This window comes from Pundamilia nyererei, unplaced genomic scaffold, assembly GCF_000239375.1.
Source record: "Pundamilia nyererei isolate P.nyererei 1_Seehausen unplaced genomic scaffold, PunNye1.0 scaffold00343, whole genome shotgun sequence".
NCBI lineage: Eukaryota > Metazoa > Chordata > Actinopteri > Cichliformes > Cichlidae > Pundamilia > Pundamilia nyererei.
The window spans coordinates 19,404-35,188 of record NW_005187744.1 but is presented as its reverse complement, the minus strand read 5'-3'; the positions used below and the strand labels follow the sequence as shown (position 1 = coordinate 35,188).

At 43.6% G+C, this 15,785-nt stretch overlaps 1 protein-coding gene across 1 annotated transcript in view; it reads left to right on the top strand.

The window, feature by feature from the left end:
- LOC102208874 (PH domain leucine-rich repeat protein phosphatase 1-like) overlaps window positions 1-15,785 on the top strand; it is a 23,376-nt gene extending 7,591 nt beyond the window's left edge. The window contains exons 2-17 of the mRNA XM_005752058.1: window positions 1,516-1,712; window positions 2,399-2,524; window positions 5,524-5,672; window positions 7,975-8,121; window positions 8,725-8,952; window positions 9,291-9,493; window positions 9,575-9,635; window positions 9,737-9,832; window positions 11,212-11,367; window positions 11,486-11,686; window positions 11,960-12,122; window positions 12,438-12,568; window positions 12,659-12,775; window positions 12,885-13,079; window positions 13,165-13,402; window positions 13,996-15,785. Coding sequence (XP_005752115.1) covers window positions 1,516-1,712; window positions 2,399-2,524; window positions 5,524-5,672; window positions 7,975-8,121; window positions 8,725-8,952; window positions 9,291-9,493; window positions 9,575-9,635; window positions 9,737-9,832; window positions 11,212-11,367; window positions 11,486-11,686; window positions 11,960-12,122; window positions 12,438-12,568; window positions 12,659-12,775; window positions 12,885-13,079; window positions 13,165-13,402; window positions 13,996-15,135 — 3,548 coding nt within the window. The 3' untranslated portion in view covers window positions 15,136-15,785. The remainder of the gene's footprint in view (window positions 1-1,515; window positions 1,713-2,398; window positions 2,525-5,523; window positions 5,673-7,974; window positions 8,122-8,724; window positions 8,953-9,290; window positions 9,494-9,574; window positions 9,636-9,736; window positions 9,833-11,211; window positions 11,368-11,485; window positions 11,687-11,959; window positions 12,123-12,437; window positions 12,569-12,658; window positions 12,776-12,884; window positions 13,080-13,164; window positions 13,403-13,995) is intronic.

Below are 15,785 nucleotides of genomic sequence, written 5' to 3'. Positions count from 1 at the left end.
ACCTTCTTCAGAACATTGCAGAGGCCTTATTGACAGTATTTGGCTCTACATATCTGTGAGCAGATTTTCTCTCACATGAGTGTCCTCAGGTGGCCGTCTGAATGCTGGACACTTGGAGACCTGTGTCTCTGAGTGGGAGACCAGAGATCACATAACATGTGTGTCTCTGTATTAACAGACATGTCATATTGGCTTAGTTTATTTTTCTTATCATTGTTATGAGGAGACCATAAATAGCATTTGTATTTTCTGTTGTACAGTTCATTTGCTGTTATGGAGTTCTTGTTATGGGTAAAAGGTGTCTTTTTTGTTTCAAAATAGCTGATAACTATTCACTGATAGCTGCCAACATCTGCGAACAAATATAATTCTATAAAGTGGTTCTATATAGTGTGTAACTGTTCATATAGCGCGTTAAATGTATTGCTAATGCAATCATATGGCACACTGACTTCTGAGGAAATTTTAAATGGCACTTGCCATCAGAAAGGTTGCCTACCCCTGCTGTAATAGATACAAACCTCAGTGTTAGTGCTGATCATGGAAAGCATACAATTGGAAGATATTGCACTGATATAGGATTTTTAAAATTGATGCCAGTGTTTGGTGATTTAAAAATCCAATATGAATATTGAGGTCTAAAGATGTAAATGATTTGATAAAGAATATAATCTCCAGCAAGGGCAGGAGTCAGTGAGTAATTCATAAGATATATTTTACATGATGATACAGTGATTCTATGATATGTTAGAACACAATAAATCATGATGTGCGTGAAGCTGAATTGGAAAAAGTAGCCCAAACATTTAGTTTGCATGCTTGAATTAAGAGTCTAAAATAGGTTTAACAAAAAAATAAAAGATTCAGTTTAAGACTCTATATCTGACAGATTTAAATCCTTTGCACTTTACAGATTTCATTCAGTACCATTAAAGCACTGAGGTTCACTGAAGCATTACTGATGAGTCAGCTAGGGCCGGTGAAACCTAGGTGATGTTGTGTGTAAGTCACTGGAGGAGGCAGTAGGGAGGATGTAGGTGCTGGCATTGTAGGACGTTACATAACAAGGTAATCTGATTTCAGGCCTCTCAGTGGCTCAGACTCTTCATGTGTCTCCCTTTTTCTTATTCACTGGTAAGAGCATATAAAGTAACTTTGAGTTTCCAAGAATTTAAAAACCCTGGACAATGTAGTCAGTGCTTTAAAAGACCTAGAATGTATTCTGGCTTATACTGGCAAAAGTCAGCTCCAATTCATTACTGAAGCTAATTTGTGTCAGCAAAGGGTTAATGTAACAAATGATGACTGAGTGACTGCTCTCTGCCAGCCCACAGGCTATTGAGCTACAGTTCTCTTACATAACCACGCAGCTCTCACTTTGTGAAAGAGAAGACCATTGAGAGAGAGTTGATTCACAAAATCCCATAGAGCAAACAACAACAAAAAATACAGTAACCTCTATAATGCTGTTATGAAAAGTCTGTTTCTGTCATACTGTATTCTTTCCCTCCGCAGGTAAACCTCGTAGTGTGGGAGGTTCTGAGCGCGTGCAGCTGTCCGGGGTGTTTAACGTGCGGAAAGGGAAGCTGGCATTGCCCGTGAACCGCTGGTCAAAACGTCAGGTCACTCTGAGTGGAACCTGCCTCATTGTCTCGTCTGTGAAGCATGCCCACACTGGCAAGATGCACATCCTCCCTCTCATCGGAGGAAAGGTACTTTGTGAGACGTTTCATGTCTTTGACACACAACAAGCAAGTACTGTGGCTGGGTATCTGTTTATCAGGGACAAAAATACTCTGCGGTTTAGACCAGAGGTCTTTTTGTTCCTGCTGCATCAGGATCTTCTTTCCTAGGTCTTCATTCTAGCTTAACTGCAAGCCTTTTTTGAGATTTGGATAATACTGACCTAATGAATCATTCAAGCTTAAAAAGTGTTTTCTACACATAATAAACAACTTGCCAAAGAAACAAGTTTATATTGCATCTTTAGGCATTAGTACTTGTTGCAAAAACACATCATTGGTTCCCATGTCTTCAATTGAATCTACAAAAAAAAAAAAATCCCATAGGTGTGACAAGTGTAAAAGGGTATTTTTTCACCAGTAAGGTGATTCCTTAGTCTCAGTGGAAGAGTGGCTGTTAAGAAGGTATTTTAATGATGGAAACAGGGAGAAAATATCTTAAAAAATATAGATGGGAAATCGGTGGCAACAAGGTATGGAGTGACGCATCCATATTTGAAATTTTTGGTTTAAATTGGAGTTCAGGAGAGAGGTACAGTTACAGCCATATGTAAAACATGGTGGAGGCTTTGTAATGGTTTAGGGCTGCATTTCATTTGAATGATGAGAATGTCATTGGAGAGATAGATACTCAATAAATGTAATTTTTAATGCAGGTGGAGGAAGTGAGAAGACACAGCCACTGTCTGGCTTTCAGCTCAGCTGGTCCCCAGAGTCAGACCTACTACATCAGCTATGACTCCTACACAGAGTACCTCCGCTGGCAGAGGACAGCCTCAAAGGTACAAAGTGCAATTGTAGTCAGAGGCACATCTGAACATTTAAACAATTTGCTGTCATCATTGCTTCTGTCTGTACTGGTTACTAGCAGTAACTTGCTATGTGCTTTGTATGCAAGTGTAAATCTAAAGCTTCTCAAGTGCAGAATTGCCTTTTTGTGTTAGTATCTCTTCTGCTAAAGAATAATACTGGATATTGAGTTTCAAACTTATGGATGTGTACATGGATGCGAAAATACATCATTATCTGTGTGAATTTAAGGTTTGAATTTAGGATTAAAACAGTATGAAACTATGGATTTATGTGACTAGTAGACTATGTTTAAGCATTGCAGCTCATGCTTGTTGGTTCCAGAAATATTCTATAATTCCAATTTCATTAATATATAGTGGCAGAATCTGGTTTAGAGATGTTACAGGGTTAGGGTTAGCAGAGTGTTTCTGTGGGTCATACGGACCTATTTACACTTACATACCACCAAACAGTGATCACCATCTTGAGCAACACTTGTCTCAGTTACATGCTCAAAGGACAGTTAAGCACGTGAATGAGAGGAGTCAAAGATGAATCTATGAACTCATTTGACAAATATGAGCATTAACCTCATAGTTGACATACTTGTTGAGTGTTGTGTAAACAGGAAAAATAATTCCAGTAACACAAAACCGGTTTTGGTGTTGTACGAGCACCTTGCTTTCGTTTTTGAAAGGCTTTTGAATGTTTCCTTTAAATGGGACCGATTCTGCTTTTCATTATTTCCTGTCACACCATTGTTACTGTTACAAAATCAGAATTTATTTAATGAGTTTAGTGTGTGTACGAGTAATCCATGTGATCTAATAATAATAATAATAATAATAATAATAATAATAATTTTGTTTATAAAGCGCTTTCAAACAAAGTGCTGTACAGCTATTTGGAAATGAAGACATAAATAAATAAAAGTGATACATACAAGTTAAAAACACAATAACAAGTTCAAAACATAATAAAAGTTAAAAGCAATAAAAATTTAAAAAAACGAAATGGCATAGAATCAAGACATGCAGGATACGGTAAACAAGTGGGTCTTCAACTTAGCTTTAAAAACCTCCACAGAGCATGCCTGCCTAATATCTTGAGGGAGGTTGTTCCACAAAAATGGGGCACGAAAAGAAAAAGCGCGCTCCCCAGTAGTCTTTTTTTCTGGCTCTAGAAACTTTTAAAAGGCCAGAATCCTGGGATGGGAAAGCACGGGATGGAACATAAAGGTGCAAAAGATCAGAGAGGTATGAAGGTGCCAAACCATTTAAAGCCTTGTAGGTGAGCAGCAGGACCTTATAATCTGCTCGAACCTGACAAGGTAGCCAATGAAAGGATTTCATTACAGGGTGCTCAAATTGCCAGTCTTGGCAGCCGGGGGTCAGTCCGCCAGGGCCTCCGCTCCTTGCCGCCACCCGGCACACAATGCACCCGACCCCTATGGCGCCTCCTGCGGGTGGTGGGCCTGCGGGAGGATGGGCCCATGTCTCCTCTTCGGGCTGTGCCCGGCCGGGCCCCATAGACTAAGGCCCGGCCACTAGACGCTCGCCCTCGGGCACCCTCCCCGGGCCTGGCTCCAGGGCGGGGCCCCGGTAACCCTATCCTGGGCAGGGTAAACTGTTCCCTCGATGTCCTTTTCATAAGGGTCTTATGAATCACTCTTTGTCTGGTCCCTCACCCAGGGCCAATTTGCCATGGGAGACCCTACCAGGGGGCAAAAGTCCCCAGACAGCATAGCCCCTGGGATCCCTGTGACACACAAACCCCTCCACCACGATAAGGTAGCGATTCAAGGAGAGGATGAGTTCCTGCCCCAAGTGGAGGAGTTCAAGTATCTCGGGGTCTTGTTCGCGAGTGATGGGAGAAGGGAGCCGGAGATCGACAGACGGATTGGGGCTGCAGCTGCAGTAATGCGGACGCTGCACCGGTCCGTCGTGGTGAAGAGGGAGCTGAGTGTAAAAGCGAAGCTCTCAATTTACCGGTCGATCTACGTCCCTACCCTCACCTATGGCCACGAGCTGTGGGTAGTGACCGAAAGAATGAGATCGCGGATACAAGCGGCAGAAATGAGCTTCCTCCAAAGGGTGGCTGGCCTCTCCCTTAGAGATAGGGTGAGAAGTTCGGCCATCCGGGAGGGGCTCAGAGTAGAGCAGCTGCTGCTCCACATCGAAAGGAGCCAGCTGAGGTGGTTCGGGCATCTGACAAGGATGCCCCCTGGGCGCCTCCTGGGTGAGGTGTTCCAGGCATGTCCCACCGGGAGGAGGCCCCGGGGCAGACCCAGGACACGCTGGAGAGATTATATCTCTCGGCTGGCCTGGGAACGCCTTGGTATTCCCCCGGATAAGCTGGAGAAGGTGGCTGGGGAGAGGGAGGTCTGGGCCTCTTTGCTTAGGCTGCTGCCCCCGCGACCCGGCCCCGGACAAAGCGGATGAAAATGGATGGATGGATGGTGCTCAAATTTTCCATTTTTAGTTAAAATGCGAGCAGCTGCATTTTGCACCATCTGTAAACCTAAATACTCACACAGTTTCATACCATTTTGTTTTGTTGTTGTTTTTTTCTTTAGTAAATATTCATTAAATATTCAGTAAATATTCCTAATATGGTCATCTCAGGCACAAAGATGGTTGTAAGCACAGCAGCCCCACTCACTATTCAAACTTTCTGTTTATGAGGGGTTGCCAATGGGAAGAAACTTAGCTGAAAAGCAGAGGAGCTAAAAGCGTGTGTTGAAAACAGAGGATTAAGGGCAGCACCAAGACCTATTATAATGAAAATAAGGATCATTAAAGACTTTGAGTGTATGTATGTTATGTAAAACTAGTTTAATAGAGTCAAAGAATAAAAATTAGTCTGAAATGAACTTAATGGATCCCGATTAAGGCTAGTTTGATGGAAGTAACTGCAAGGCTGTTGTCTCTCTCTCTCTCTCTGTCTCTCTCTCTCTCTGTCTCTCTCTCTCTCTGTCTCTCTCTGTCAGATCGCCTCTCAGAGGGTGAACTCGGTGGACCTGTCATGCTGCAGCCTGGAGGAGCTGCCTGCTCAGCTGTTTTACAGCCAGGACCTTACCCACCTCAACCTCAAAAACAACTTCATGTCCCCTCACAAAGGTGTTCCAGCACTCACCAGGTCAGTTTCTCACATCAGCTCTCCTGCACACACCGATTCTCAGAGTACGTCTCTCCCTGTGCGTTTAATGATATGGCACGGGGAGGATCTGAGAGTAAACATTTTGTGTAGTTACCTCTTTTTGTGTGTGTGTGTGTGTGTGTGTGTGTGTGTGTGTGTGTGTGTGTGTGTGTGTGTGTGGTTTCGTGCATGGTTATCCATGGGTGGTGGAAGCATGATGGTTTTTGGGTGTGTGTGAGTGATTAAAAGAGAGCTGCAGCAGTGATGAGAGATTTGACGTCAGCTGTCTGGCCTCTCGGGCAGAGGGCTTCTCTGTGTTTTCCAGGTCAGATTAGGTGACGTCAGCTGCCGATGTCACGGTTTTATGAGGTTTAGCAGTCTTTCTCTGACTTTCTTTTATCTCTGGCTTCTTTTTTCCACACTACCTTCATAACAAAATATTAAGTATAATGTCTTGCAAAATTGTCTTGCACAGTTTTCCTGGTGTACAAACAAGCTTTTACAAAAGCTTGATTATGAGGTCTTGAAACCCGTTTAGTATCACGGAGGAAAAACTTTCCAGGTCTTGAATATGAATTACATTTACTTCTTAATTACTTTTCAATTGGTTCATCATGGAAGTTTTCATCAGTTTCTCTTATTTATTTCTCGCTTCTGCTATCATGTACAGCAGAAGTAGGAAAGTGAGGTTTGGTGCTTTCATGAATCACAGAGAAAGCACCAAACTTTAAAGTTTGTTTACACAGTGAGATGCAAGATCTAACATATCAGCTGAACAGATAAAACACTATTAACTCGCACTGTAAACTCATCAGGAAAACACTAATAAAATTTGCCTCGCTCTTTAGTCCCTTGCTTTATTCCGTTAGTTTTTTTGGAGGCTGTTTTTATTTTGAATTTTTAAAAATAAAAAACGAAAAGCAGGTTTTGTTTTTATAACGTCAATTATTAAAAAAGAAACTCACTGACTAAAACTCAGAATAAGGTAATTGTATAATGCTTTACTCTCAGCAGGAAATCAAAAAGTTGTTTTCCCCAACTGTACTTTGCCATGGTAGTGTGCTGCTCCTGAGCTTGCTCTGTTTAAATAATGGATTGATCCATATAACACCACAAACTGACTGATTATCTGGAAATGCCCTTTCATTATTTCTAGAAAATCACTTAGACCTTATTGTGCAGATAAAAGCATTCCTAGTTTTTAGAGATGTTCTCACTTTACGCTGAGCATCAAAGAGACGTGTTCTCAGCAACTGAGACTTGGTCCTTGTGTCATTTTGTTATCTTGGCAGCAATTTTAAAGACATTTGACCATTCTGTAAGCTTTGATTTGTGACGTAGAGCACGAAAACTTTTCACTTTGGATAAAAATGACAACGACAGGGGTTGCACATTGTTTTTGACATGTGTGTCTTTTCAGAATTGACAGTAGTGCAGGTGTAGTCTAAAAAAGTGTTTAGTAATAGTTTTGTGCTAATGAGGACATCAGTATGAGACAGTACAATCTCTATTTTCTTAAGTTTTGGTACAAAATTTGCATAGATAAGTAAAAATGCCCTGATCCTCAAACATAGCTTACACTTCTAGCATAAACTGTCTGCAGATTGTCTTGTAAAGTGACCAGCGTTACGTTTTATGGTAAAGTGGGTAAGTAAAGTGACCAGCACTGACAAACCTATTATGTACAGTCAGAGATTAGCAGCATTCATCTGAACAGCCTCGTTTTCCTTTCTGTCTGCCTTTATTTTGGCTTCTTGCATCCATGCCTGTCAAGGCAACATGACATCAAAACCTGAAATTTGCCTGATGGCAATCTCTACACGTCATTGTTTTGGCACAAGCATATGCATATCATGCAGTGTTTTAAGGACTGTATCCTTGCTGTGGTGGGCAGGTGAGTCTAACTAAGAAGAATGTGGGCCTGGATCAGCCTTTCACTCTGATTGCTCTGTGAACTGGATTAGGAGGAGAAGAGCGCAATGAATATAAACAATATACACAAGCTTCTTACCTGAAGCACAGGCTGCATTGTTCTGTTGAAAACTTGATACTTTGTGTCCTTGAACCTTTGTATTAGCTTCTTCTGTGCTGATTTTACTTTTTTAATCTGGCAGGTGTTATGTAAGTAATAGTTGTTCACTGTGTGTGTTTTATGTGTTTTAAAGAAGGCCAGAGTCTTATTATAGCACAGAGATGAATATCTTTGTCTCTCTTTGTCTGGCCCTGTTCCTCTTGCCCTTCCCTCCTTCTCTCTCACACACTCTTGCTGAATACTTCTCTCTTTCTCTCCCCTTTTCTTTAGGTTTTGTAAACTGAGAAGCCTTAGTCTGTCAAATAACGCTCTGTCTGAGTTTCCTCTGGCCCTGTGTGACATCACCTCCCTCACGGAGCTAAACCTGTCTGGAAATCGTCTCTCCTCCGTGCCTGCAGAAGTAGGAACAATGCACAAGTAAGTAAATGACGATCCAAGGTTTGCAGTTTCATAAGAATGAAGCCTAAAATGGGATGCGTCCTCACTGACCTGCATTTTGCTGACAGAGACATCAGTTTGGAGTTGTTGTTAGTACCATTACGGTACATCAGCGTTGATTAATCCATCTCTGTATTGAGCGAACAGCTGGCTGTGCACCAGACTTCTGTCGTAGAAATCTAGAGGTGTTGTCCAAGTGCCCATAGTACACAGTGACACTAACAGTGTCTCTGTGTGATGTGGGAGCTTGGAGTTTCTGCGCATATGCTGGCTTTTCTAGGAATTTCAAAAGGCAAAACACAATTTTTATGTCTAACTTGGAATCGGGGCGTTTATTTGGAAACAGTATTTTACTTTTAATGCAAAATACTCAGCTATGTTCCATAACTGAATATAAAGTAATATTTAAAAGTTCCAAATTAAGCTTGTTTATACTTACAGACAAGTCAGTACAAAAATGTCAGAGTCCTGTTTAGTGTCTGAAGTCTTTTCTTAACACTATATTTGCATAACATGTTTTTTACACACAGTATCTGTATTAATCACGACTAAATGCCCTTCCCTCTGTTTGGCTCTGGCCAGCCTGCAGACTCTTCTCCTGGATGGTAACCTTCTGAGTTCACTGCCTGTGGAGCTGGGCTCTCTGGAGGGCTTGACCTACCTCGGCTTATCCTTCAATTGTTTCAGCTGTGTGCCCCCTGTCCTAGAGAAACTTGGAGGGATGGAGAGACTCTGTCTGGCAGGGAACAAGCTCTCTGTCCTGGACTTGGCTGGGCTGCAGTGGCTGTCTGCTCGCTACATAGATCTCAGGTAAAAATGTCCGCGCAGTAGCTTACATTTTTAGAATTGCCAATGACAAATACTGCAGTTCTGCATGACTCCGCTTTCATGTTTGGTGGTCTTTGAAATGGCAACAAAGGTTTAATTTAGCCTTTTGAAGTACAAAATAAAGACAGAGACGGTGAAGGAAGGGAACCTGTCGGTTAATTATTTTGGTCAGTCGTACTACGAATGCCTAACAACTTCTTCTCAGGTTCTGAAATGTGAAACGGGTCAGAGGTTAAAGTGTTTGTTTCTTCTGGTCCTTTCTTCCCTCTTCCTTTACTTCCCCCTTCTCTGTTCTTCTCTGTGCTGTCTGCCTCGAACAGGCTGAACCAGCTTCAGAAGGCGACAGTGGCAGATGTGGAGCAGCTGGCCCACATTGTTCATCTGGACCTGAGGGATACAGGTCTAGACGAGCTAGATGTCAGCTCTCTCTGCAAGCTGGAGCTCCTCCGCTGTGACAGAAACACTCTTGCCCTCCTCAGAGTCTGTGGCCACGCCCTCAAGAGCCTGCATGCTGCACACAACAGTACGACCACTTAATTTTTTCTAGAGAGATATTAAATCCAGAAAGACGTTCGTGCCATAAAGAGTTGTGTTATGTTTTTAGAGCTGAAGCAGCTGGAGGTGCATCCTGTTCCAGAGAATCTGACTGTGCTGGATTTATCCTGGTATAAAAACTAAGAATACTTCACTGTCCTATTTACAATCTAGAAGAACAGAACATGTGCTTGTTGTAAGCTGGGTGCTGACTCTGTTTGTTTTCTTAAAGGAACAAGCTGGGATGTGTCCCCGACTGGGTGTGGGAGAGCAGCAGACTGGAAGTGCTGGACATCAGCCATAACTGTGTCACTGAGCTGCCTGTACGGTGAGCATCGCACAGACACATGATTCTTATGCTTTTCATGAAAGAACAGGTGGGGAAATGACAAAAATCAAAGTGAGGGAAAGCAGCTTGGACGTAACAGCTGATAATAATGCATCACTGGAACTTACTTGATCTTCAATGTGCCTGTGGTAAGGTTCTTAAAATATATTAAATTACATTTAAAAAGACTTAAGAACCAAGCTTGCAAAAATTAAACTAAACTGAAGAAAGTTATTACTGAAAATAAAAACTAATGAAAAAATACAAAACTACATCTCTTTCAGGCAGTTCTTTTTTTCAAATCGTGAAACTGTATGATATTGATTGATTGATTGTATGAGGGATATCACCTAACATTTTTAGCTACAATTTAAACGTGCCCCTTAAATGTATCAAATACAATAATCATAAAGTTACTGTTTAGAAAGGAGGACAGCTAAAAGGATCCACTGACTACATGTGTCTGTGTGTCTGTGCACGTTACTTTGTTTAAAACGTGGCTGTGCAGAATGAGGAGATTGTGGGTTGCAGTTTTCTTTTCATCCAAACCACATGAGTGGCTAGAGCCTTTATCACAGGAAACCAAAGATATCAAAATGATGCATTTAAATAAAGCGCCTTGAGCTTTTCTGTGAGAACCAGTTTACATTTTTGCCGATTGGAATTCTCAAAATTTGGAAGTTTTAACTTTTAAAAAAAATTGCCAGCTCCAATTTTACACCTCTTCAGGGGCCTGTGTTAGGGTTAAAACATGTTTTTAAAGTTTCTAATTAAAATTATATTAGATTAGTTATTTTGATGATTGCAATTATGGGTAAATATGGCATTATTATCAGTGAATGTCTTCACACAGGTAGCAAAACAAACGTGTGTGTGTGTGTGTGTGTGTGTGTGTGTGTGTGTGTGTGTGTGTGTGTGTGTGTGTGTGTGTGTGTGTGTGTGTGTGTGTGTACCTACCTCTCCACATACAGAGTGGAGTAGGCAGCAGTCACAGTGTGAACACTGTGCTTTCAGCCATAATATGAGAACTGCTCATCAAGTCTGGCCTAAAATCACCACTTCATTTATTCAGACCTAGAGCAACACACCTGCCAAGTGTTAAGCAGATCTTATGAATAGTTGTTGAGATGGGTGAAAAACGGATGAACAGACAGATTTTCTTTCATTCGTATGATGTAATCCTGCATTCACAATCACAGTTATTTGGGTTCATTCATGCTTGATGATAGTTTCCAGCTACATGAATCTCAAGCATAGATTAATTGAATACAAAGTGAACTCATTGAACCTCCATGGGAAATCAGATGGTGCTCAGCGTGGTGGTCCCACTAACAGATGTACAGCACACACACTGAGTTGGCTGTGCTGTTTGTGTTTAGGCTGCTGTCCAGTGGGAGCCTGAGAAAGCTGCTGGCAGGCTGGAACGATGTGTGTCAGCTGGATGAGAGGCTGGAGCGATCACAGCTAGAAGTCCTGGACCTCCAACACAACCATCTAACTGAGCTCCCACACAACTTGTTCATCAAAGCGCAGAGGTGGACACATCTTTTTCTTCCCTCCTTTTGTTCTTTTCTTGTGTGTTTCTTCCCATCAGCATGTATCCGTTATTTATCTTGTACTAAATTTGTACCCTCTGTTGGAAATTCCTCCCAGCCTGCGATACCTAAATGTGTCGGCCAATAAGCTGGAGGACCTCCCTGCAGCCAGCCTATCAGAGGATGCCTTCAGCAGCCTACAAGAGCTCTACGTGACCAATAACAGCTTGACCGACAAGTGCATCTCTCTTCTGACTGGACACGGCCACCTCAGAGTGCTTCACCTCGCCTATAACCAGCTGCAAACCTTCACTGCCAGGTGAAATACTGCACCTGATATAAACTGAGCTTTAAAATGTGACCATAAAGGCTTCTTTACATCTGGACATGTTAGATTTAACTGTAGGGTTCCTTTATCATTTCAGCTCCACTATCCTCACTCACTCCACCTCTAACCACCAATTCCCTTATTCCTTTGCTTTTACAAGGTGTTCTATTCCTAAGTAAATGGTACACATCCTTCATCATCCTGTATAAAATCTGAGCCTTGGTGCAGGTCATGATTACTCCTTTTTACCTCCACGTCCTGCAGTAAACTAGCTCAACTGGAGCAGCTGGAGGAGCTGGATTTGAGTGGCAACAGGCTGAGAGCGGTGCCCACGACCATTCTCAACTGTCAGCGCCTGCACACGCTCTCTGCCCACTCCAACTGTATCAGCGCCTTCCCTGAAGTCCTCCAGCTGCCTGAGATTAAGGTCAATCTTAACTTAACTCTTTTTCACCTAGTAATAGGGAGGTAGCTGTAGTGTACTAATGCCACTCACTGAATTAATGCTTACCTGCCAGAAGTATTATTTGAGAGGAGGAGGTAGCTGTGGTAATGCTAATGCTGGATAGATTATCCAGCGTTACAGAACAGAAACAAAGAGAAAATAAAAGAAATGCAAAAAGAAAATTGAATTTATGCAGTTTATAAAACAAATTGGAAAAAGATGATAAATTAGACAAAAACACTTAATTTAATCTGACTCGTTTGCACATGTCAGGACTGACACTGTGTTTCTCTTCAGTGTGTTGATCTGAGCTGCAATGAGTTGACTGAGGTGACTCTGCCAGAGATCCTTCCTTCAAAGCTCCAGGAGCTCGACCTCACAGGAAATCCTCGACTCAGCCTCGACCACAAGAGCCTGGAACACCTGAAGTATGACTCACTCGCATAAACACACCACCACCTGAGCTTGGGAATAAAAGAGCAACTGCCTGACCTGTCCTGTTCTCCCTCTCTCTGTAGTAATATCCGATGTCTGAGGGTGGATCCTTCACCTTCAGCTCCTTGTGTGAGTGAGAGCCAAGGAGTCCCTGCAGTCTGGAGTCATGGCTACACGGAGGCCTCTGGAGTGAAAAACAAGTCAGTCTTTCTTTGATGCTTCAGCCTTTTTTGTTTTGTTTTTTATGCCCCATCTCTGGCTTTGTGTCATTGTTCTTGTTCTAAACTGCCTCCATCTTGCTGTTCTCAGGTTGTGTGTGGCTGCTCTGGCTCTGGACAGCTTCTGCGGCATTCATGAAGCTCTGTATGGAGTTTTTGATGGAGACAGGAATGTCGAGGTGCCTTATCTGCTGCAGTGCACCATGGGAGATGTGCTCGCAGAGGAACTTCAGAGGGGCCAGAGGCAAGAGGACTACATCATCAACACTTTCCTCACCATGCAAAGGTAAACATTGACCTCCAAACGATGTGTGATTTGGAAGGAAAACAGCCTCACCTCACTCAGGATGTTGTGTGCCCATCTCCTGCAGGAAACTGGGCACAGCAGGCCAGAGGATGGGCGGGTCAGCAGCTCTGTGTCACATCAGACATGACCCGGTAGCGTCCAGTGAGCATGGTGGCTGCTTCACTCTGAAAACTGCCAACGTTGGCAGGTGCCAGGCTGTTTTGTGCCGAGATGGCAAAGCTATGCAACTTTCACACATCCACACTGTCAAAGACGAGGCCGAGTACCAGAGGGTTCGGCAGCATAACGCTATTATCACTGAGGTAACGACACGTTTCATATGCTGCACAAAGTGCTGAAACAAGTCCATTTATCGACACCTGTGATTCTCACTTCCAGCTCCATATTTGTATTTTTGGACTCTAATAGAGTTGTTTTGCATATTTGAAACTTTAGCCATGGTTAATATGAACAGCCAGAATTTGCATGCTTATAGTATATAAATGGATAACAGAAAATAAGAAAAAAGGCAGATTTTTGCCATTTAATGGAGCTAAATATTGTCTGGCTTAAGCTGTTCTGTCTTAAACCACACCAGTTTTTGGACTACTGATGGGGCGAATCTATTCACAGACTGTTTTGTAATGTTTTTTAACATAACTGACAGTAAACTGTATTCAATTCATTTAGTTTGGTGAGACCAACAATATAAAGCACACAAATACTGAATCTAAACAGACAAAAAGAAAAATTAACTTTGGAACAAGAGAATATTGGTTTTGTTTTACAGCTTGTTACTGAAACAGTCAGCAGTCCGTTTTCAACCCTACAAAACCATAAATAAATGTCATTATTGTCGAGTTTTTTCCGGGGGGGGAAATACAAATGCTTCTGTTTGTCCTTTTCCTCCCTGCAGGATAACAAAGTGAGCGGCGTAACAGACTCCACCAGGATTATGGGTTACTCCTTCCTCTGCCCATCAGTGACACCTCACCCCCATGTTTCCACGGTGGCGCTTACCCCGCAGGACGAGTTTTTTCTCCTGGGCAGCCGGAGACTGTGGGACATGTTGTCGCCCAGTGAGGCGGTGGAGGCGGTAAGGAACTTACCAGATGCTCTGGCTGCTGCAAAGAAGCTGGTGACTCTGGCTCAGAGCTACGGCTGCTCTGATAGCCTCAGTGCCGTCGTTGTGAAGCTCAGCATCACTGAAGAATGCTGCTGCTTCTGCGAGCCGCCACCGCCACCACCCAGCCCTGGCCCGGCAACTCAGCCCGGTTTACATCCTTATTCGGGAAGCAGTGATGGCAGCATTCCGCTGCCACAGCCGCCGCCCACCTCCTCAGCAACAGTGAGCGAGTTGAGCAGCGAGTTCAGCACATCTGAGATGAGCAGCGAGGTGGGATCAACGGCGTCCTCGGAGGAACCGCTGCCGCAGGCTGAACCCCCAACCTCTCACCCGAACCTCCCGGGGCGAGCTGGCACGCACAGGCCCGCCTGTAGGGGGAGCAGCTTCCACAGGCAGTTCTCTGGAGCACTGTCTGATAACGGGCTTGACAGCGAGGATGAGGAGCCCATCGCTGGTGTCTTCTCCAACGGTAGCCGTGTGGAGGTGGAAGCTGACGTCCACTGTCTCTTACGACACAACTGTGCTCAGTCTCAGCAAAGCACAGACAGCCCTCCCCCTGTCACGCTGCAGAGTGAGTCTTTGCCTCTGGCCTTCCCTTCCCCATCTGCCTCCCCCGTCCCGCCCTCCTCTCCCTACCTCGGTGGGGAGGCTCGGTCAGGAACTCTGGGCCGGAAGGCTCGAGGTAATGGCTCTGTGGCCTGTCAAGGCAGGAACCAGGACCTCATTGAGGAGGCTGCCGATGCTCCTGTCAAGAAGCAGGGGGGCTACTTCAACGCTCCTGCCCAGCCAGACCCCGATGATCAGCTCATCATTCCCCCGGAGCTGGAAGAAGAAGTCCGGCAGATCATCCAGCAACAGCAGCTACAGACACACAGCCAGCAAGCACACAACTACCAGAATCCTGCAGACTACTTCCTCACACCCCTCTGACAGCTGCTCTCCACAACTGGAGTCAGTCTGTTTCACACAAGACCACAGAGTCTGTGAACGAGCTCAGCATTAAGTTCACTCCAAGACCTCAGAATACTCTGACCCGGCTTTGACACTGTTTCCTCACAGCTTTTGTTTTGTTTACTTCACCTTGAAACCAATGAAACTTTTCTAACACTCATGTTGATGAAATGTTCACCTGTAAATTCATTTGTTCTACATCTTTGATTTGAAGCACTTTGCTTTGTGTTAGCCTCATTGATTTTATGTTCACTGGTACTTAGAGTCGGACCTGTCTGTTTTTGTCTTAGAGCAGACTGTTTCTCTCCTTGCTCGCCATGGCTGATGGCCTTACAGTTACTGGGGTTAGCAAAACGGTTGGACTAACTCCCTTAGGAGTTGAATACTTTTAAGTGACCTCGTCACTGAAGCGTGCTAATGTTCTCTGAGAGAAAAGATGATTATTTGTGAAGGCTGATATTCCAGATGTTTGTTTTTCGGGGTGTGCAGAGTCTAGTGGTGCTGCAGTGGCTACATGCTGATCAGTGGTTGACAGCTTAATGAATGTTCTCAAAACAGTGTTACAGTTTTCAGCAAACCGCACAAGAGAGCTACTTTTGCTATATAATAAAGTTTTCAGATAACCAAAA